The sequence below is a fragment of the Rhinolophus sinicus genome, linkage group LG01, assembly GCF_036562045.2.
Source record: "Rhinolophus sinicus isolate RSC01 linkage group LG01, ASM3656204v1, whole genome shotgun sequence".
In the NCBI taxonomy this organism is placed as follows: Eukaryota; Metazoa; Chordata; class Mammalia; order Chiroptera; family Rhinolophidae; genus Rhinolophus; species Rhinolophus sinicus.
The window spans coordinates 47,420,852-47,444,796 of record NC_133751.1 but is presented as its reverse complement, the minus strand read 5'-3'; the positions used below and the strand labels follow the sequence as shown (position 1 = coordinate 47,444,796).

Here is a 23,945-nt window from a genome sequence, read left to right as displayed (position 1 = left end):
AACCATTTGATGTTGTACCACGCTATCACGATAGTATTGACTATATTCCCCATACTGTATATTACATCCCCATAACTTATTTGTTTTATGCCTGGAAATATTAACCTCTTATTCCCCTTCACCTTTTGCCCACCTTTCTAATTTTTAAATTACAGTTGACATTACCTATTACTTTATATTTATTTCGGGGTACAGCATAGTGGTTAGATATTTATATAATTTAAGAAGTGATTCCCCCTGACTAGTCTAGTACCCACCTGATACTATACATAGTTATTACCATATTATTGACTATATTCCCTATGCTTTACTTCACATCTCCGTGACTATTTTGTAATTACCAATTCGTACTTCTCAATGCCTTCACTTTTTCACCTACCCCCTAACCCCCTCCCATCTATCACCCTGATAAATCTAGTACCCATCCGACACCATACATAGTTATTATAATATTATTGACAATATTCCTTATGCTATACCCTACATCCCCATGACTACTGTGTAACAACCAATTGGTACTTCTTAATCCCTTCCCCTTTTTCACCCACACCTCTAATACCCCTCCCATCTGGCATCCATCAAAATGTTCTCTGTATCTCTGTTTTGTTTATTTTGTTCTTTAGATTCCACATATAAGTGAAATCACATTGCATCTGTCTTGCTCTCTTTGACATAGTCCACTCAGCACAATTTCCTCCAAGTCCATTCATGCCTCTGTAGATGGCAAGAACCCATTCCTTTCCCTGGCTGAGCAATATTCCATTATATATGAGATGTGATCAAAATCTACAGTGATGTTTAAATTTTAAAAAAATTACAGTAAAAGACACACTGCCATTAATCCCCCTCAAAATACTTCCCCTCACTTGGAACATACTTGTCCCATCGTTCTTGCCACTTTCTGAAGCAGTTCTGGGAGTCCTCTTTTATGTCTTTCGTTGCACTGTCATGGCTGCCTTGATGACCTGAATTGATTTAAAACATTTACCTTTCATGGTCATTTTGACTTTGGAGAAGAGTCAGAAGTCTCACGGTACCAGATCTGGTGAATAAGGTGGATGAGGACACACTATAATATTTTTATTTGACAGAAATTGTATACCAGAAACGATGTGTGACACGAAGCGTTGTCATGAAGGGAGGATGATTTACGGCACACTTTAAAACACACCTTCTCTCAACCCTAGCTCACACCTGACTGACAGCACTGAACAACAACTTTAAACTTGTCAAACACTTACTAAGGTTCGTCGCACCGCTTCCAGTATTGAAGATCTCTGCCTTTCCATTGTACGGCAGCAGCATTTGCCATATTTTATGATCACACCTCAGATATGTACCACTTTCTCTTTATGCATTCATCCATAAATGGGTATTAGGCTGCCTCCACATCTTGGCCATTGTATAATAAATAATGCTGCAATGAACATATATATGGGAGCACACATTCCCTCAAAATAGTGTTTGGGGTTTCTTTGGACAAATACCCTGAAGTGGGATTACTGGGTCTTTCTTTGACTCTTTGTTTTAAAGTCTGCTTTGTCTGGTATAAGTATTAATATCCAACCTCCCTCCCCCTCTCCATTTTCATGAAATATCTTTTTCCATCGCTTTACTTTCAGTCTGTGTGTCTCCTTCAATCTGAAGTGGGTCTCTTTAGGCAGCATATGTAAGGGTCTTGTTTTCTTATCCATTCAGCCCTCCTATGTCTTTTGATGGGAGCATTTATCCATTTACATTGAAAGTAATTGTTGATAGATATGTAGCTATTGCCATTTAATTATTAATATTTTTTATCTTTATCTTTCTTTCTTTTCTTTCTTTTTTTGTCTTAAAGAAGTCCCTCTAGGATTTCTTGTAATACTGGTTTGGTGGTGCTGAACTCCTTTAGCTCTTTTTTTTAGTCTGGGAAACTCTTTATCTGTCATTTGATTTTAAATGATAGCTTTGATGATTAGAGTACTCTTGGTTATAAATTCTTGTTTTTTGTCACGTTGAATATTTTGTGCCAATCCCTCTGGCCTGCAAAATTTCTGTTGAGAAGTCAACTGACAATCTTATGGGAGCTTCCTTATAAGTTACTAGTTGCCTTTTTCTTGCTGCTTTTAGGTTCTCTCTTTGTCTTTAACCTTTGCTGTTTTAATTATAATATGTCTTCATGTGGGCCTGTTTTTGTTCATCTTATTTGGTACTCTGCACTTCCTGGGCTTGTATGTCTATTTCCTTCACCAAAGTAGGAACGTTTTCAGTCATTATTTCTTCAAATACTTTCTCAACCCCTTTCTTTCTCACTTCTCTTTTTGGTGCTCCTATGATGTGAATGTTGTTACACTTGATGTTGTCCCAGAAGCCCCTTATAGTATCCTCATTTTTTTGGATTCTTTTTACTTTTTGCTGTTCTGATTGGGTTTTCTGCTACCTTGTCTTCCAAATCTCTGATTTGATCCTCTGCTTCATGTAGTCTGCTGGTGATTCCTTCTAGTGTATTCTTCATTTCAGTTATTGTATTATTCACTTCTGACTGGTTCTTTTTTATGATTTCCATGTCCTCTTTTATGCTTGCTCTCTCTCTTTGTTGAAGTTCTCACTAAGTTCCTTGAGCATCCTTGCAACCATTGGTTTGAACTCTGTATCTAGTAAGTTGTTTGCTTCCATTTCATTTAGTTCTATTTCTAGAATTTTCTCCTGTTCTTTCATTTGGGATATATTTCTTTCTTTCCTCATTTTGGCTGCCTTTCTATTTATTGCTATGTATTAGGTAGATCTGCTATGTCTCCCAGTCCTGGCCCAGTGGCCTATGTAATAGGTTCCCTGTGGGGACCTGGCCCAATCTCCTCCCCTGAGTGCTCCAGGAGTGTCTCTTGTGTGAGTTGTCTGTGCCCTCCTGTTATAGTTGAGCCTTGATTGCTATCGACATATCAGTGGATGGGACTGATGCTCAGGCTGACTGGCTGTGGCATTTGGCCACATCCACAGCTTATGGGCTGCTATGAGGGACGCTTACCCCACTGAGTGGTATTCACTCCACTGGGCTCTGGTGGCTGTTGAGACTGCCCTTTGGATGTGCTGCTTGTTGGACTAATTGAGTGGTGCTCTGCTGTGGTCTGAAGTCATCCTTCAAATATTTTGGTTCTGGGGCCTCTTGGGAAGGGCTCCAATGTAGGCCCAGGTCGCCCACTGCCTGTCACCAGCCAGGAACTACCTTGTAGAAGCTACAAAGTGATCCCTGGTTGTTTGCTGCCTGTGCTTGGATGTGCATGAGAGAGGCCACACTGTGAACCAAGGATGGCTGCCACCAGTAATGGACCTGGTGTGGGGGGGTGCGCTCTGCAAAAAGTGAGGACACCCTGAAGCCTGCTGCTGCCTGTCAGGTCTTGTGAGGCTCAGCCGCTGATAAAGCCTCATGTGGTGTGCAAGTTGGATGAGTCAGGGTCTCAGGGAATCACTAGTGTGGGAAGAGTTGTGTTCACTAGGTTAATGTAGATTCTGGTTTGGTGCCAGTGCTAAGCTTGGAGCTACTTAACAAGTCTCAGAGCACACTGAGTTAGTCACCTCCCCCTTGGAGCCTGTGGACCCCTATAGTTTTCTAAGAGTGCAGTATGGATGTGGGTGGCTGTTGGCCTAAGCAGAGCTTCCAGTGTTGGGGGAGTTGGGTAGGGTGGGGTCCCAGGGAGTCAGCAGGGTGGAGTACAGTGCTCACCAGACCAATTCAGATTCAGATTTGACAGTGTGGGGGAGGGCTCAACACAGGTAGGGTCCACCTGCTGGCTGCACAGGAGAAGGACCACACAGGGAAAATGGTGACAGTCTCTCCAGTCCTTGCCTTGAAGCCACACTTCAGTCTCTCACCTATGTCTCCACACCCCTTGAGTCACTCTCCCTCTGCGGGAGGCCAGGGTGAGTGCCTGTGAGTGAGTAAGTCTGTTGTACAGACCCTTTAAGAGGATGTCTGGGTTTCCCACAGCCTTCTGTCCCACCCAGATGATTAGAATATCCACTGTTTTTTATAGCCAGATGTTGTTGTGGCTCCTCTTCCTGGCACCAATACTTCAGGCTGGGCATCCTGTTGTGAGACTGGGGTCCCTCACTCCTCCAGGGAGAACCTCTGTGGTTAAGATATCCCTCCTGATTCTCAACCACCAACCACAGGTGTGGGACAGGTCTCCACCCCTCCTACCAGTCTTGACGTGGTTTCTTTTTTATATCCTTGGTTGTAAAACCATTAGACTTCAGATGGTTCTCCAGGTTGATTGTTCTATAATTTAGTTGTAATTATAATGTGTTTACAGAAGGAGGTAGGCACGGCATTTATCTACTTTGCCATCTTGGATCTCTATTGAATTAAGTGTTAATGCCTATTTTCTGCCTCTTTTGGTTTCCATAGGTTACTCCCTTATGTATTTGTTTCCTCTCCATTTATGTTCTCTCTCTCTCTCTCTCTCTCTCTCTCTCTCTCTCTGTCTCTCTTTCTTCTCCTTCTCCTCCTCCTCCTCCTCCTCCTCCTCCTCCTCCTCCTTCTCTATCTCTCTGTCTAGGATATAAAATTCTTGGTTCACACTTTTTGGTCATGAATTGTTACAGAATGCTGTTTCATTCTTGCCATGATTTGTATGTTGCTTTTGTGAAGTATGATGCCTGTATATTTCTCTTGTCCTAATAAATTATTTTACCTTTTTGCCTGGAAGTGCTTAGAAGTTTTGCTTTATTTTTAAAATCTAACAGTTTATTTTTAAAATCTAACAGTTTTACTAGAGTTTACTAGAGTCTCAGAGTTGATAATTTCAGATCAATTTTCCCAGATGCCTGCTAGACTCTTCAGGTACTTGTAGATTCAGGTCTTTTTTGTTTTGTTTTGTTTTGTTTTGGGGAAGTTTTCTGGGATTATACTTGTAAATATTATTTCTGTTTCTTTGTTTTGCTTTTAGTCTTTAAGGACTTCATTATAAGTATGTTGGTTCTTTTTTGTCTGACTTCAATTTCAACCACTTTCTCAGCTTTTTTACTGTTTCCTTTTTTTCCCCCTGTTTTTGTTCACTTGTTTGTTTTCTTTTTGTCATTCATTGCCCCTTATTCAATTTTTGTTCAAATATATTATCCCTTGTGTATCTTATAATTTAGACTGCATTTCTCATATAATTCTGTCTTTTCCTTTTATTTTTCTGACTTTAATAAACTCTTGTTTTATTTCTTATTTTCTTTATGTATTAAAAGATTCATTTCTGTCCTTGGTTTTTGAGTTTCTTATTTAAGGTGTTCTCTCCCCATACCCTCGAGTGCTTGTTTGTAGATATCTAATTCAGTTTGGAGAGCTATGTTATATTTTCCTGCTTAATGACTAACTTTTTGGAGGAATTTTTTTTTAAAATATAAAATGGACTTTATTTTTTTAGAGCAGTTTTAAGTTCACAGCAAAATTGAGTGGAAAATTCAGAAATTTCCTATCTACTCCCTGCCCCCCTTCCAAGGCACAACCTCCCACACCAGAGTGGTACAATTGATGAACCTACATTGTCCCCCAAAGTCCATACTTTATATTAAGGTTCACTCTTGGTGTTGTACATACTATGGATTTGGACAAATGTATAATGACATATATCCACCATTACACAGAATTGCTTCACTGCCCTAAACACCCTCTGTGCTCTGCCTATTTATCCCGCCCATGCTCCCAACCCCCAACCCTTGGCAACCACTGATCCTTTTGCTGCCTCCATAGTTTTGCTGTTTCCAGAATGTTATATAGTTGAAATCCTACAGTATCTATAGCCTTTTCAGATTAGCTTCTTGTTTGTACACATAGACCCAGGGAAAATACCTGAGACTGAAAATCCCCTCCATATGTGGAGGGTAGAGAAAGACTAAAGAAAGAGGTAGTCTACTCCAGCCTGGCAATTATCAGAGTTTATTAAGGGAAACTTACATATGAGACGTATCTTGGGCATCAGCAAAACAAAACGGATCTCCTCCATACTGCTTGTCAGGCACTAAAGAATTATATAGAACAAGGCAAGATGGATGGGACACTGGTATGTGACACATCTCAGATAAGGGAACATGCCTTACATGCTTGCCCTAGGGCAGGGCAACAGCCTGTTCTAGGAACCAGCACATCTGGGGCATAGGGGAGAGGTCAACCAGATAGTCTTTGAGGGGATTTGTAGGATGTAATCTCTGTTCTGGCGCAGATCTAGCTCGTGGGTCTGGCAGTAATCACATCATGGAACAGTCTCTCTTCCACACTCTTTCACTTAGTAATATACATTTAAGTTTGCTCCATGTCTTTTCATGACTTGATAGTTCGTTTCTTTTTAGTACTGAATAATGTTCCATTATCTGGATGAAACACAGTTTATTCACTCACCTACTGAAGGACATCTTGGTTACTTCCAAATTTTAGCAATTATGAATAAAGCTGCTGTAAACATTTATGTGTGAGTTTCTTTGTGGGCATCAATTTTCAGTTCATTTAGGTAAATACCAAGGAGCATGTGGTACAAGTATGTTTAATTTTGTAAGAAACTGCCAAACCGTCTTCCAAAGTGGCTGTACTGTTTAGAATTCCCACCAGCAATGAGCGAGAGTTCCTGTTGCTCCACATCCTTGTTAATATTTGGTGTTGTCAGTGTTTTGAATTTTGATCATTTTAATAGGTGTGTAGTGGTATCTCATTGTTGTTTTAATTTGCAATTTCTTAGTGACATATGTTGTTAAACATCTTTAATATGCTTATTTGTCATCTGTATATCTTCTTTGGTGAGGTGTTTGTTTTGGTTTTCTGCCCATTTTTAAATTAGGTTGTTTGTTATTTAATGCTGAGTTTTAAGAGTTTTTTGTGTACAGTTTTTTAATTTTTTAATCAGATATGTCTTTTTCAAATATTTCATCCAATTTGTGGCTTGTGATCTCATTCTCTTTAATCTACAAAGTTTTGATTCTCATTTTTTGCCCTCTTTATAGTAACTTTGCATAGTAACTTTGTATACACGGATACTGCTTACATCTCTGCATTTAGTGGACAGGATTGGTAGTTTGGGGTGGTTTACAAGATTTCTAGTTCAAGAAGACCATCTTTTGTTAGTATATCTAAATAATTTCTTTTATCAATGACCTTAGATATTTTGGGGGAGAAATTAAGGGAACGGGTTTGTATCCTTCATTTGATTTTTTTTTTTTTTTTGTCTTATAGGAGGGTAAAATTTTGCCTTTAATCACACAGGCACTACTTTTCCTTTCATTTTCTTTTCTCTCCTAGACACTGCCTTTTCAAGACTGCCTCTTTGAAGCCTTCTCTACTCAGTACTCTAATTTACCAGGACTTTTTTTCAGTTATCTTTGCACTTAGGGTGGACTTTTTTCTTTCTTTCTTCTGGCAGTGGTTATATCTCAATCTCTTCTTCTCTTGACACTATCTCTACATTAGTCAGGGTTCTTCAGAGAAATAAAACCAGTGGGAGATATGTGATAATTTTATGATCAACTTGACTTGACTGGGCTAAGGAACGCCCAGATAGTTGGTAAAATGTTATTTCTAGGTGTGCCTATGAGGGTGTTTGTGGAAGAGATTAACATTTGAATTGATCAACTGAGAAAAGCCAATTACCCTCCTAAAGGTGGATGGGTATCATCCAATCTCTTGAGTGCCCCCAATAGAACAAAATCGTGTAAGAAGGGTGAATTCTCTCTCTGCTTGAGATGAGACATCTCTTGCCTTATATTTACTATGCTTAACTTTTTATTATTTTAGAGTGTACTCTTCCTACTTAAAAAAAGTTTGCTGTGAAACAGTATGCCCTGTTTTGCTGGCAGCAGCCTCACATATCTCATGTTTACCTTGTCTGTTGATTACATCATTTTCTCATGTGCTTGATTTAATCTCATCATGGCCCCTACGTGTACAAAATCCACTGCCAATGTTGCTAGTAAGAGGCCACATTGAATGATAGACCTAGAAGCAAAATTAAGAGTGATCAAGGACTACAAAGGTGGAAAATCAGTGATGGTTTTTGCTCGCTAGTCAGGCATGTCCCCATTCCATGATAGCTATGATCTTGAAGAATAAGAGCAAAGTGATGAAAGCTGTTAAAGGATCTGCTTCACTGAAGGCAACAAGACCAACAAAAATTTGAAAAGTGCTTATATCAGACATGGGGAAACTACTAATGACCTGGATTGAAGACCAGACACAGAAACATATCCCTCCTAGCACCATGATGATCACAGCCAAAGCTAGAAGTTTGTTTGTGATGTTAAAAGGAAAGGCTAAAGCTGACTGGAATGTTGAATTTACTGCTAACTCTGGGTGATTTGAACGAGTCAAGAATTGTTATTCGTTATATAACATGAAAGTGAGTGGAGAGTCTGCAAGTGCCTATGTGAAGGCAACTGAAGAGTTTTTGGAAGCTCTAGATAAGCTGATTGTGGAGGAAAATTACTTGTCAGGCAAATATTCAATATGAATGAAATCTCCTTGTTCTGAAAACATATGTCAGAAAGGACTTTCATCTATAAGGAGGCCAAGTCAGTGCCAGGTTTCAAGGCTTTTAAGGACAGGATAACAGTCTTGTTTGGAGGCAATGTTGTAGGCCACAAATTGAAACTCTTTGTGTCTGGCACAGAGAAGACCCCAGGACCTTCAAACATAGCAATAAGCACACACTGCCTTTGTACTATAGGAACAATAAGAAGTCATGGATAATACCCCATTGAGGTGTTGGAACTGAAACTCATAGAAGAAGAAGAGGCATGAGAAAAGGAAACTGCAGGGAAAAGGAAACTATTGCTCCTAGAAAACTCACACTGAATGGGGTTAGCAGAAGCTTTTTCAGACTCTAACAAGCTCCTTAAAAACTTTGAAAACATGGACCCCAACACTAAAAGGTTTTCATTAATAGTGAGGAATGTTTATAGTGCATTATCTGCTTACAAGGAAATCTGTAATGAAAAAAAGAAGCAAACCACCATGAACATATTTCTGAAAAGAGTGACACCTCTTCAGAGAGTCTCAGGCAGGCCCTTCAGGAGCTATTCCAGAAGAAGGCAGTGTTACCATAGGAGATGACAGCTCCACGCATGTTATTGTCATTGAAGACCTTCCCGTGGGACAAGACGAGGAGGAGGAGACAGTGATATTGATGGTCCTGACCCTGTGTAGGCCTAGGCTAAGGTGTGTGTGTCTTAGATTTTAAGTTTAAAAGTCAAAAAAAAAAAAAAAAAAAAAAATAGAAGAAGGTTTGTAGAATAAGGAGATAAAGAAAGAAAATATTTTTGTACAACTATACAATGTGGTTGTGTTTCAAGTGGTTATTACAGGTCAAAAAGTTAAAGACAAAGTTTATAAAGTAAAAATGTTACAGTAAGCTAAGGTTAATTTATTATTGAAGAAAGAAAATTTAAAAAAATAAATTCAGTGCAGCCTAAGCGCACAGTGTTTGTAAAGCCACAGCAGTGGACAGTGATGTCCTAGGCCTTCACATTCGCTCCCCACTCATTCACTGACTCACCCAGGGCGACTTCCGATCCTGCCAGCTCCATTCATGGTATGTGCCCTTTATAGATGTACTATTTTTTATCTTTGATACCATGTTTTTACTGTACTTTTTCTGTTTAGATATGTTTAGTTACATAAATGCCATTGCCTACAGTCTTCAGTACAATAACAATCTGTATAGGTTTGTAGCCTAGGAGCAATAGGCAGTGCCATACAACCTAGGTGTGCCGTAGGCTATGCCATCTAGGTTTGTGTAAGTATCATCCAGGTTTGTGCTTGTACAATGAGAAAATCGCCTAACAATGCATTTCTCAGAATGTCTCCCTGTTGTCAAGGGATGTGTGGCTGTAGAGCAAAAGATAAGGTTAGGTGAGGTTTCAGGTTTGGGGAGAGAGGGAAGATGCAGTGAAGATTCTGAGATAGTCAGGAGACTAAACTAATTGTCCCCTATGTGTTCCATTCTTAATGTGAGATTTTCTCATGGTCTCTTTCATACTCTATAAAAATTATCAAAACGGAATTTGCATAAGTATATCTGTAGTCCCTAGGGGCTTGAGTCACTATATAGAATTAAAGAGTCACAGAATGTTAAAGTTGGAAGGAGTGTTTGAGAGAAGCTTGTGCCGGCCCACCATTTTGCAGAGGAAGATGCCAAGAGGGACATTAAGACTGGAAAACTTATGAGTTCTTTGCTTCTGAATTAGAATAATATTAACAACAAACAACAAACCACAGGTCAATCATTTTAGCTCCTATCCCCACAATGACCTTGAGCACTGCCATTCAAATGGGAATTCCTAAGACTATTTACGAGCACAGAGTACCTGTCAACAAACATAAATGACTCTAAATAATAGTTTGACTTCCTTCAGTAAAAAGCTCCACAGGCAGTATGCCTGTGGCTGTCATATTCGTGCCTAGAATTAGGCGTTTGAATTAGGGTTACCAATTACCCTGGTTTTCCTGACTGTGTAAGCACTGAAAGTCCTGTGTCTCCAGGAACTCCTCAATCCTGGAAACACCGGGATGGTTGGTAACCCTACAGTTGATTCAGTTCTTATGGCAATGCAGTAAAGTTTCAGTTAACCGAAATATTTCCTATTTGACCTAGCTTACTGAAAAAGGCAAATCATAGGCAAATATATCAATATCAAAGCTTAATTAAGAAAACAAATACCACATCAACCACAAAAATTTTCTGATATTTTGGGGTCAGAACACATTTACCTCAACCTCTTACACTTATATATTTATATTTAGTTATATTCAAAATGTCAGGTTTGATGCATCAAACTTTTAATTATATTTGTTACAGAGGAGTGACTAAGATTGGAAAATGAAGGAATATGTGTTAAAATATTTCTCATGCCCAGAGATTACGAATTTTGTGGCCTGAGCATTGGCCTCAGAGTCTGAAGGCTTCAATGGAATCTTAACTTTGCACATAGTGTGTGACTCTGGGCAAGTTGTTAGTTTTCACATGTCTCTGAGTATTACTTTCCTCATGTATAAGTGGAAATATTAATATTATCACCAACCTGGTTGTGACGATTACATTACATGACATTTATGCAGGTGTCTAGCACATCATAGGGCCTTAGTGTTAAAAAGAACAGTAGATGTTAAAACAGCCAACTGTTACCTAAAGAAATACATTGCTCAGAAACTCCACTTCCTGTGCATTTGGTTTAGTTGAGGTTTTGGCGATTTTGTTGAACCTGATAGGGTGGGAAAAAAACCAAAAACCACAGCAGTTGATATTACTGTATGTTGTTTAGAATGTATACCTAATGGGAGGACTATCTTCAAAATCATTGTGATTTATTATCTCTTCTTTCTGAACTGTGGCCTGAATACAATGTGTCAGGAGACACAGCCCTTTATGTACACAGGTATTTTCCAAGTAGATCCTACACTGTTTATCCAGATGCTCTGGTCTTGGGACTCGGCCTGTGTGGAGCCAACAAGAGTCTTGTTGTGAAGGACATTTGCCCTCAGTCTGGCTGGGGAGATCACATACGCTGACAGCTGCTTATTTCATAGATCAAAGTGTGTGTATGTACTATACAATATTTTCCGAGCCTCTCTCAGCTCCACCTTGCTTAAAAGTCCAGGATGCTCCTTTACAACATTCACTAATGATTATTTGATTTAAAGAAGAAAACAAAAGAAAAACACTGGGAACAGGTTCAGAGCATGTGTATTGGTATCAGAGAGTTCCAAGCTTGAAATTCAGTTTGCTAATGTGATAGCAGGCAAGTTTTATTTTTTTCAATTTTTTTATTTAAAAAAAAATTTTTTTATTGGAGAATATTGGGGAACAGTGTGCCTCTCCAGGGCCCATCAGCTCCAAGTCGTTGTCCTTCAATCTAGTTGTGGAGGGTGCAGCTCAGCTCCAAGTCCAGTCGCCGTTTTCAATCTTAGCTCATACCCAAACCAACTGAGCCATCCGGCCACCTCTCCGGCAGCTCAGTGGCAGCTCATTGTCTTCAATCTAGGTGTGGAGGGCGCTGCTCACTGGCCCTTGTGGGAATCGAACCGGCAACTCTGCTGCCCCAGAGCTTGCGCTCCAACCAACTGAGCCATCTGACCACCCAAGTTTTATTTCTGTTGTTTGTTTCCTCATCTGCAAAATGGAGATAGCCATATCTGTTTTATAGATAACAGTATATATTTTAAATAGATATCTTAGGTAAAATATCTATTTTGTAAGATTGAGATTAAAAAATAAATGTGCCTGACAAATGATAGGCGCTGAATATATAGTAGCTATTATCTAAACTTATTTATTATTAAAGTCAGTTTGTTTTTGCTGTACTACAGAGCTGTTTTGTTCAATCTTGTATCCTCTTTGATCCGTCTGACACATATTGAGCACTTGATAAGTATGGATCTTTGTTTTTAAGTTTTATAATATTTTTCTTTTTTCACAAGTCGAATTCATTTGATTCTTTCAGTTTTTAAACTGCGTTATAATTTACATATAGTAAAGTATACAGATCTTCACTGTATAACTCAATGAATATTTACCTGTTTATGTACCATGTAACAGCTATCTAGATCAGGTATAGAATATTTCTGTGATGATTCCCTCCTGCTTCTTTTCCATCAATATCTGCACACTTTACCCCCTCACTACTTTACTTCCCTCCCCCAAGGAAAAATCGCAAAATACTTGGAAGTTAAGCAACTGCCTCTAAATAATCCATAGTCTAAAGAAGAAATCACAAAGGAAATTAAAAAAATTTTTAACTGAATAATAAAACAATAAACATTTATGTGATGTAGCTAAGCAGTACTTAGGAGGAAATTGTAGCTTTGAATACTTATATTAGAAAAGATGGAAAGTTTAAAATCAATCATTTAATCTTTTACCTTAAGAAATTCAAAAAAGAGAATGGCAATTAAATCCCTAAAAAAGGAGAAGGAAGGAAATTGTAAAGAAAGAAAAATATGTCGGAAAACAGAAGAATAATAGAATTCCAGTTTAATGCCACCGTGATCAGAAATACACCCTTTGCAATCCTTTAAAATTTGCTGAGATTTGCTTTATGGCCTAGGATAATGAACTAGTTTGACAAATAATAGACTTGACAAATGTGCATTTGAAAAGAATGTTGTTGGATATCTACAGTTGTTGGAGGTCAAGTTCTTGAAAGTCAGGTCTATATCCTTACTGATTTTTTGGTTGCTTGTTCTATCAATTACTAAGAGAGAAGTGTTAAAATTCTCTAATCCTAATTGTGTATTTACTTATTTTTCTTTTAGTTCTATCATTTGTGGATTATTTTGAAGCAATGTTATTTCATACATAGGCATTTAGGATTGTTATGTCTTCCTGAAAAACTGACCCTTTTATCTTTATGAATCATTTATCTCTGCCAATACTCCTTGTCTTGAATACTGTTATTTTCTAATATTAATAAAGCCTTCTTTATTAATAAGGCTTTCTTCTGATTAGTTATTGCATAGTATATCTTTTACCATCATTTTTCTTCCAATCTAGCTCTGTAAGTTTAAAGTATATATATATTGTAATCAGTATTTTCACTCTGACAATATTTACCTTTTAAATGGAGTAGTATAGACCATTTCCGCTCCATGTGATTATTGAGATTGGTTGGTTTAAATCTACCATCTTGCTATTTGTACCATCTGTGACTTGTTCCTTTATTTCTCATCTCCTGCTGTATTTGTCTGCTTGGGCTGCCATAACAAAATACCATAGACTTGGTGGCTTAAACAACAGAAATTTATTTCTTTCCAGTTCTGGATGCTGGGAGTCCAAGATCAAGATTCTGGCCAATTCCATTTCTGGTGAAGGTTCTCTTTTTGGCTGTAGACGATTGCCTCCTTGCTGAGTTCTCACATGGCAAAGAGAGTGCTCTGGTGTTTCTTCCTTTTATAAGGGCACTGGTCCTTTGGAATTAGGGCTTCACTCTTAATGACCCTATTTAAACTTTATCACCTCCCCACATGCCCTATCTCTAATTATGGTCACATTGGGAGTTAGAGGTTCAACATATGAATTTGGGGGTGGAGGGATACAATTTAGTTGATAGCACTTGCTCTCTTTTGAATTATTTAAATAGTTTGAGTATTTCATTCTATCTCCTCTATTGGATATTTAGCAATCGTTTCTCTAGTGTTACAGTATGTATTCTAAAGTTAGCACTATCTTGAATTAATTTCATACCACTTTATATACAATATAAATAGTATAATTTCATTTACTGCATACCATTTTTAATGCTATTGTTGTGATGTATTTTACTTTTACATATGTAATATACTTAATAATACTTTATTATTTTGCTTTGAATTATTGATAGTCTTTTAGTGAAATAAAAAACATAGCTGATAATATTTATCCACATATTTAATGTTTACAGTGTTCTTCACTCCTTGGACATTCAGGTTGCTGTGTGGGATTATTGCCTTTCAGGAACAATACCAGAAAAGGCAACCACCACTTCATATGAAAGTTTCCTCTAGTATTTGCTCACTGTGGAAGGTCTTAACTCTCTCTAGAATTTGTTCATTTAGATTTCTTTGTCTTCAGAGTTCTCTAATGTCTTTAAGGACAAATATGAGTTTTTAAGTTAACCAGGGTTGTTTTGTTTTGTTTTGTTTTTGATAGGAATGAAAGTCTTCCTAATCAGCAGCTCAACTTCATTACCCATATATTTATCCTTTTCAGGGTGTTTATTTTTCTTGCACCTTTGTGCTTCTAGCTTCATTCAGCCTGGAGAATATCCTTTGATATTTCTTGAAGTGTATGTTTACTGGCAATAAATTCTCTCAGCTCTGTATGTCTGGAAATGTCCTTATTTCACCTTAATTTCTTAAGCTGAATTTTCAATGGGTACAGAATTCTAAATGGGTAGTTTTTCAGGTCAGTACTCCAAAAATATCATTCCATTCAGTTGTAGCTTCCATAGTTTCTGTCGAAAAGTCATTATTTTTGTAATTTTTTTGAAGGTAATGCATCTTTTTTCACTGGTTGCTTTTAAGATTTTCTTCTTATCTTTAATTTTCATCCCTTTGGCTCTGATAGGCCTAAGTGAAGTTTTCTTTGTATTTATTCTGCTTGGAATTGGAGGAGCTGCTTGAATCTGTGATTCATGTCTTTGATCAGATATGGAAAATTACTTACCATTATTTTAAAAAATATTATTTCTGTAATATATTCTCTCCCCTCTTTTCAGGACTTCTGTTCATGTTCCACATTTCTTTCACATTCTGTTCTTTCCATTTTCTCTCTGTTTGTGTTTCATTTTGAATATTTTTAATTGATCTGTTTTCAGTTTCACCTATCCTGTCTTCTGCTATATTCAGTGTGCTATGAAACAAATCCAATGAGTTCTTAATTTCAGATATTGATGTTTTGTAATTCCAGAAGGTCTGTTTGTTTCTTTATTATCAATTCTAGTTCTCTGTTAAAATAATGCTTCTTTTAATCCATTTTGTTTACTTTTCCTCTGTTTCCTTTAGCATTATTTTGAAATTTTTATCTGCCAACAACAGGGACATCTTTGTTGACTATTTTATCTCTTGTTTATTATTTACTTTTCCTGCTTTTTTTGCATTTCTATTCATTTTTAATTTTATGCTGGATATAGTGGATAATATGTTGTAGAGGCTTATTTATTTACAAACAGTATTGAGTTTTTGATCTGCCCTACAATTAAATTACGGGTGGATCACCTTGATCTTTCTGAGGACTGGACTTACATTTTCTTAGGGCAACTCCATTTCTATTTTGTTCTTAGAGTGTAACCTTAATCCTTTGTCAACTCCTATGGTATTTCACTTACCCTGGAATGTGGCCTTTATAGAGTTTCACCTGAATGTCCAAGGGGTTCATCAAAGTCTGTCACTTCTGGCTGGGCCTAAACACCACTTGTCTCTCTCCAGAACTATGGAAGTTTTATAATTCTCATCAGTTCTCACACGTGCAGTTGCTATTCTCTGCCAGCCTCCTAGATTCTCACCTAAACATGTGGGGCCCAAGAATTGACCAAGCATAAAAGTGGAATTTCCATTGAAGACTTCTGGGGTTCCCTCTCTGAGCCTTCCCTTCTTGACAGTCACCCCCCTCAAATCCTGGCCACTTTTCCGTTCATAATCTCCAATCTCTGCCTCTTCCACCTAGTGAGACCCCCCTCTCCTTGCACCATTGCCTGGAAAATGTTCCTAGTGAGAGAACCTGGATGGATATGGGGCTGTGATAATGAATGGGTTGGCCCAGTAAGGCTTATTTCAGATCAGCTACTTACGTTTTCTTGCAGATTTTGCTTAGATCTTCTGCCTTATTCACATACATATCATGTTTAGAGTCAAGATCCCTTTTCACCAATATCAGAGAGTTATTGAAGGTTTATTGCAGGCCATATACTTTTTGTACACTTGATCTCTTGTAATCTCCATAAAAAGCACATAAGAAATAATAGTACTTACACAGTGTTACCAAGTGCCAGGCATTGTTCTGAGCATTTCGTACATCTCATGTAATATTTTACATACCCATTTAATCCTCACTTCAACCCTGTTGGTAGGTACTATTATTGTTTCTGCTTTACAAATGAGTAGTCTGAGAAACTATAGAGACTAATACCCTGTTCCCTCGAAAATGCACAATCTATAAATGGTAGAATTTATATTTCAAACCTTGGCAGTCTGGCTTCAGAAAATGTGCTTTTCGGGCTTCCCTGTTGGTGGTATTGTTCTCATTTTACAGATAAGAAAACTGAACTTTAGAGTGGTTAGGTGATCTCTCCATTGTTAGCACTGATAATGGCAGAACTAGGATTTGAACCAGGCTCCAAAGCCCTTGCTCTTTTTTTTTTATACCATACTTCTTCCCAAAGAAAGAGAAAAACAAAAGTTTTCCCTTTTAGGACTTTAGTTTGAAAGGATTTTATGAGAATTTTGTGAGGATTTAAGAGGCGATCAGACAGCTTCCTTTTGGTCTTAATGAAGATTAATGATATCTTCTCATGCACATGGTTTGCTGGGCATTTATGGCCAGGCACTGGAAGGGAGTATTTTTCCCACTGACATGTGTTAATTCTGAGCACCTCAGAATGACTCCTGGGGAAGGATATTGATATTTTCATGAATGTCAGTCTTGGGAGGGGAAAGATGGCAGAGCTCAGCCCTGAGGTCCTCTGCCTGCACTGGGACATGTGGTGCCCAACTAACATGCATATCTTCCTCTGGGATGAGCATGTGTGCTCTTGACTATCTCATGCATTTGCCAGCCAGAAACGGAGGCCTTGAGAGGATTTGAGACACTAAATATTGCTGTTATTAAGGCTTCCAGAGTGAGATGAGGCAAAGAAGCGGGTTCCTCTGTCGGGGGAGTCAGACTCAGTTATTCCCTTTTGCAGTGCAAGGTGTTTACATATGAGCCTGGAGTGCCACGGAGGCTGTCGAATGTGTTCTCTGAGGAAGCCACCAAGGACCCGTGGGTCTCACCTGGTCTCTGATACTGACCACATTTTTTTTCCTTTTTTTTGTTTTTTTTGTTTTGCAGTGTGGAGGCTGCTAGCATTGGATTCATCATTGTAATCGACAGACGGAGGGACAAGTGGAGCTCCATAAAAGCATCCTTGACACGGATAGCTGTAAATATTTATTTTTGTGCTTTTCTATACAAGGAATTCAAATTTTTATTCAGTTATTTTATATCAAAGTCACAAGGAAAAGGCGATTATTTTATGTTAAATTTTGGGGAAGTCTTTGTAGCAGAGGCTGTTGTGTCACGTCTGTATCCCCTCTACCACCTGAAGGTCACTGCAGAGAATTCCTGAGCATGTCAAAGGCTTCCTGAGTCTCTCTACTTTATTGATTTCTCTGGTCACTGAAAAGGTGCAGGTAGAGAATGCTGGGAAGTTAATGTTGCAGATGTGACCTGCAGCTATGGAGTCATGGGAGTTGGTAGGTAAATACCCCAGCTCCAGTGGGACAATTGTGAGGTATGTTCCCAATATCTCAGAGAGTCCCAGCCCTTCTTGCCAGCAGCAGTACCCCCTCATTAATACATTAGTTCTCCAGCCGTCACTGTCTCACTATCACCCTCCCTGTCCCAAATCCTCACTGTGTTTCCTGGGATCACCTCCTCAATAAATACTTTATACCTGAATCCTTGTCATAGAGTTTGCTTTGGGATCACTCAGTTTAAGAGAGTTTTCATTTTAGTATTCAAATTATTTTTTCACCTATTACAAAGACACTTGGATAAACCAGACAAATTGGTATTTAAGTAGCTTTATTGGAGGTGTGCTTGCTTTTGGCATTAACTTCTTTTTGGTATTAAACCTTTGTGGGGTTTCCCTTTCTATCTCACTAGTCTGATTTTGATCCCTATTTGTTACCTTTCAGCAAGTATATGTGTCCTTCTCTGTGGGGACCTCAGATCAGGGACTTAGCAGGCAGAGACACCTCAGGGCAAGCTACACCAGGATTTCCACCAAAGCACAGGCTCCCTGAGGCAGTTGGGACTGGCTGAAGAAAATGGGACATGGTAGGCAGGTAATGTGTGTGGAGAGCTTGGGACAGGAGAGGGACATTTGAAGTCTCACCTATGCCTGCTTACAGAGGCAGTCACACCCACAGACATGCACGTAGACAAAGTCTCTCTCAGATTGCTTTAGAGCCTCAGCCAGATACACAAATAATGTCTCACTTGTCCTGTCATGACATAACAAAATAGAAGGTTCTTCTGTTTGGGACCTTGCATTTCGAAGAGGGGAGAAGATAAGTCTCCCTTCCTTTGTGCATGGATTGTTTTGTCCCTTTGGTTTGGTTTTGGTTACAGGATTTATTTTGGGGATAACTACAATGATGGTTGATGCCCTAAGGATCTGGACACTTGACAATGCCCATTACTTATCCAGAGGTCTGGCCTCAAGAGGGTTCTGATGTCCCAGGTCCATAGACAATACTTGACTCATCTAATACTTGAGCCTAATTTGTTCAAGAATTGCACTGGTCACTTTGTGCCTAAAAGATACTCTTGTGCAGGATCCCAAAACTGGGCTACCAATCAGAATCTCTTCATGTGCTTGTTGAAAATACAGATACCTGGATTTCATCCCAGTCCTAATGAATCAAAACATTTCAGGGCAAAGACCAGATTTTTTTTCTAACAAGCACCTCAAGAGGTTGCTTTTGGGAACCACTGGAAGATTGGAAAACCATGTGCAATGGACATGGATTTCCAACTTTGTCACTAAGTCGTTATATAAATCTGAGTTATCTCATTTCTTAGGATCTCACCTCAAGATGAGAGCAACTTTCTGAAAGCAGCTTAGGAATAATATGCATCAATAACCCCTAAAATACCAGGTCTTTGGCTCAGTAATTCTTCTAGGAAGCTGTGCCAGAGAAAATGTTCCCAAATGTGGATAAAGATGTTCATTTCAATGTTATTTATAGTAGCAAAAATGTGGAAAAACCTAAATCAGTAGCAATAAAGTATAGTTAAATAAATTGTGCACCCATGAAAAATAATATTTACAAAGAATTTTTAATAACAAGAATGAAAGCTCATGGTATTAATATTAAGTGAAATGGCATGTTACAAAACTTTTCTACAATATGAGTTCAACCATGATAAAAATACTTAAGCAGAGAAAATAGCCTATAGGCAATTAGATTAAAATATTCAAAATGGTTGAGATCATGAGTAGTTTTCTTTTTCTATGTATACTTTTATTAATTTCCCAATTTTTTTAAAAAAGGAGTATGAATTATTTTTATAATCAGAAACTTTTTTTTGGTGTCTGTTTTTATTTGGTTTGGTTTTTAAGAAGGGGTTTGGATTATCTGATCTCCAAGATCTCTTTCAGCTCTGAAATCCTGTGAAATACATTCCAATTCTTTGGCATTCATGGTGTCTACTTTAACTTTGTCAGCTGTGGTCTTGGACAAGCGGAGACCAATGGATGTGGTATTTGCCTTGACACTTTTCTTGATCCTTCCAGGTAGCATTTCCAGGAAACTTGCAGCTCATATTCATCCTTCGTCCATCTCGCTTTATCCAGCGGACAATCACTGACATTGGCATTAAATACTATCGAGAGGAATTTAAAATGAAAGTGCCGGTAAGCATGACCTTTCATCTTATCTCCATTTGGTTAGGGCATGTGGATAAGATGGCATGGAGCTGGGTTGCTAAGAAGGCAGGACTCCACAGGCAGGGAGGGAGAGGAAGACATCTGGGCAGAGAGAGCAGCATGTGTAAGGACCTGGAGGCAGGAAGTACACACTTTACGTGAGGTCCATGGGGGAAGCTCTTTGTTGGAATACATATAGGATTATCTTTTGGAAGAAAAAGTAGGAAACGTGGAACAGGTCTTAAATATAAGGATAAAGTGTCTGAATTTTATTCAGTAGACAATGGGGATCCAGTGAAGGTTTTTGAGTCAGGGAGTGACTTGGGTAAGTGATACTGGAGTTATACAAACCTGAAGGTGTTGTTCAAGACTGTAGAAAGAGATTGAAGGAAGAATAGAAATTGTAGTAGTACGGGTGAAAGAAAATAAGAATCTAAAACGTGGGGGTGATGGGGAGGCCGGTTAGCTCAGTTGGTTAGAGCATGGTACTAATAACACCAAGATTGCTGGTTCGATCCCTGCATGGCCCACTGTGAGCTGCGCCCTCCTTAAAAAAAAATAAAAAATAAAATTTAGGGGTGACATAAATATAGGCAACTGTTGAGTAAAAATAAAAACCAATATTGCAATACTCATAAAAGGAAAACAAATTAAAATGACAAGATTAAAAATTTTACCTATAACTTTGGCAGAGATGTGGGGGAAACAGGCGCCTTCGTACTTTGCCAATGGGATGAAGTTGATAATGACCTGTATGAAGGACTAGTTGGCAGTGCTTATCAAAAATAAAAATGTACACTCTTTGACCTACCTATACAAGTTACTCTACGGATTCTCTCCCATGTGTGCACAAAGCTATATATACAATGATATTCTTTACAAGAAGAAGACTAGTTTTCTATTTAGATAGATTCTTTTTCTGTTTGGATTTGGTACCACCTACACATATTATCTGTTCAAAGCAAACAGAAAAACCCCACTTTAATTGAAACTGCTCTGGGAAAATATTTAACCCATGTCAGTGATAACTGACCATCTTGGACAAGGGATTTGTCTCATATTTTTCTCTTTCCTTTTTATTCTTATTTTCCCTCTTTTGGTTCCATTTTATATTACTAATCAAATTATTGAAATACTTTCCCTCTACTTTGGGTATTAACCAAACTCAAAATGGATTTCTCACTCTACTTTAAATACTTATTTTAAAATATTTGAGAGTTTAAGGGAAATGTAAGCCGTGAGTTTCTTATTGTTCTCCTGAGTTGAGTAGCAATTCTTATGCGGGAGAGATGATGACTTACGAGAAGTTAATGAATTTGTCATGATACTCACAAGCTTCTTCCCCTTCAGAAATGAAGACTAGTCAGTTGCTTCTTGTCACTGTAAGGGCTTTGGAGTTTGAACTGAACATTTGACTAAATGCCGTATGTGTTTCCCTGGTTGTGTATAAAACACACCTTTCCAAGTGCTGTTATCCATGTAGATACATATGTGATTCGCACCCTGTTTCTCATGTGATGCATCTATACTAAGGAGAGAATGGACGTCTACTTTATCTTGATACTATACCTTTAGCTACTTCTATTCATGGTAATATGGTGATTCCCTACCCATCGTACTTTTTAAAAATACATTTGTTATTAGTTTCAGGTGTACAAAACAACATAATGGTTAGACATTTACACTCCGCACAAGGCGACAACCCCACCAAGTCTATTACCCCTTGATACCGTACATAGCGATTACAATACCATTGGCTATATTCCCTATGCTGGACTTGACATACTGTGAACATTATACGTGTGCGCGCACACACACGTATTTAATTATAGTTGACATTCAACTTTATTGTATATTAGCTTCAAGGTATGTAGCACAGTGGTTAGGCATTTATAATATATAATCTATGAAGGGACCCCCCCGATAAGTCCAGTACCCATCTGACATCCCACATAGTCCTTACAACATTATTGATTATATTCCCCATACTGTATTTCACATCCCCATGACTATTTTGTGACTACCAATTTGTATTTTCTAATCCTTTAACTTTCTCACCCATCACCCAAACCCCTTGCCATCTAGCAATCATCAGTTTATTTTCTGTAACTATGAGTCTATTTCTGTTTTGCTTGTTCGTTTATTCTTTAGATTCCATATATAACTGAGACTATATGGTATTTGTCTTTCTCAATCTGACTCATTTCACTTAGCATAATATCCTCTAGGTCCATCCATGTTGTTGCAAATCATAAGATTTCATTCCTTTTTATGGCAGAGTAATACTCCGTTGTATAAATATACCACAGTGTCTTATCCAGTCGTCTATTGATGGGCATTTCAGTTGTCTCCATATCTTAGCTATTATGAATAGTGCTGCAGTAAATATAGGGGTGCATATATATTTTTTGAATTAGTGGTTTGGATTTCTTTGGATAAATACCCAGGAGTGGAGTTGCTGGGTCATAAGGTAGTTCAGTTTCAATTTTTTGAGGAAACTCCATACTGTTTTTTATAGTGGCTGCACCAATCTGCAATCCCACCAACAGTGCACAAGGGTTCCCTTTTCTCCACATCCTCGCCAACACTTGTTGTTTGTTGATTTATTGATAGTAGCCATTCTGACTGGAGTGAGGTGGTATCTCACTGTGGTTTTTATTTGTATTTCTCTGATGATTAGTGATGTTGAGCATATTTTCATGTGTCTGTTGGCCATCTGTATGTCCTCTTTGGAGAAATATCTCTTCATGTCCTCTGTGCATTTTTTAATTGGATTATTTGGTTTTTTGGTGTTGAGTTGTGTGAGTTTTTTATATATATATATAAATTTTAGATATTAACCCCTTAGCGGATGCTTCATTGGCAAATATCTTCTCCCATTCAGTAGGATGTCTTTTTGTTTTGTTGATGTTATCTTTTGCTGTGAAAAACCTTTTTAGTTAGATACAGACCCATTTGTTTATTTTTACTTTTGTTTCCCTTGCCCAAGGAGATACATTGGTAAAAATGTTATTAAGGGTAATGTCTGAGAGTTTACTTCCTATATTTTCTTCTAGGAGTTTTATGGTTTCAAGTCTTCCATTATACTTTTAATTTTAAACTAAAATCAACGTTTTAGAAAACTCTGTCACCCAAACTATTGGCACATTTAGCAGAGTATTTTTTAATGCAAAAAGTTTATTCTACGAACTACTTTACAGGGAAGGTTGCACTCCCCTCATAGCACAGATGTGTCACAGAATGCAGAGTCCTAGGTAACCAAGCTTGATGTAATCAAACTTCAAAATATATTTTGCCTTTTAAATGACAGTTCAAACTGTTGGTTTGTCTTCCTTACTTTGTTTTAAAAACATAGTTGGGATATTAGCACTTTGCTTTGTAGCTTCCTGTCCTCTCTTGTTATAACATCTCCCTGCTCATTGCTAGTTAGATAATAGTTACATTGTCACAGGTTGAAGGGAAAGGAGTTCATTTTGCATGACTCTTAGAAGAATCAGGTAGACCAGGATGTAATTGTAGTTAAGTCATAGCCTCGCTGCACCTTTACCCAAGGAGAGGGGGCTTTGAAATAGCAAAGCATTCCGGAGTGCTTATTGCTGGCACTTAATCTATTCTGGAGCAGCTGTACTCATAGCAGCCTGTCCAAATTGTTATGTGAAGTGGCTAAGAAAATCTGGTAAAAATCCCTACAGAGGCTATGGACGTGCAAACTGGTTTCTTAAAATGGAGTTTGTGACAGAATACAGGAAACTCATAATTAAAACATTGCATATCTCCTTGAAAGGACAGCTTTAAGCAGTTATAGATAACATAAACATATACTGAAAAGGAAAAAA

At 38.0% G+C, this 23,945-nt stretch overlaps 1 protein-coding gene across 13 annotated transcripts in view; it reads left to right on the top strand.

Moving 5' to 3' along the window:
* MCF2L2 (MCF.2 cell line derived transforming sequence-like 2) overlaps positions 1–23,945 on the top strand; it is a 209,650-nt gene that overhangs the window by 46,178 nt on the left and 139,527 nt on the right. For all 13 annotated transcript variants that reach the window (XR_012494951.1, XR_012494952.1, XR_012494953.1 and 10 more), the window contains exons 4-5: positions 17,526–17,616; positions 19,978–20,097. Coding sequence is in view for 10 of the 13 variants with exons in the window: in XM_074328532.1 (XP_074184633.1) it covers positions 17,526–17,616; positions 19,978–20,097 (211 nt within the window). In the remaining 3 variants the exon portion in view is untranslated. The remainder of the gene's footprint in view (positions 1–17,525; positions 17,617–19,977; positions 20,098–23,945) is intronic.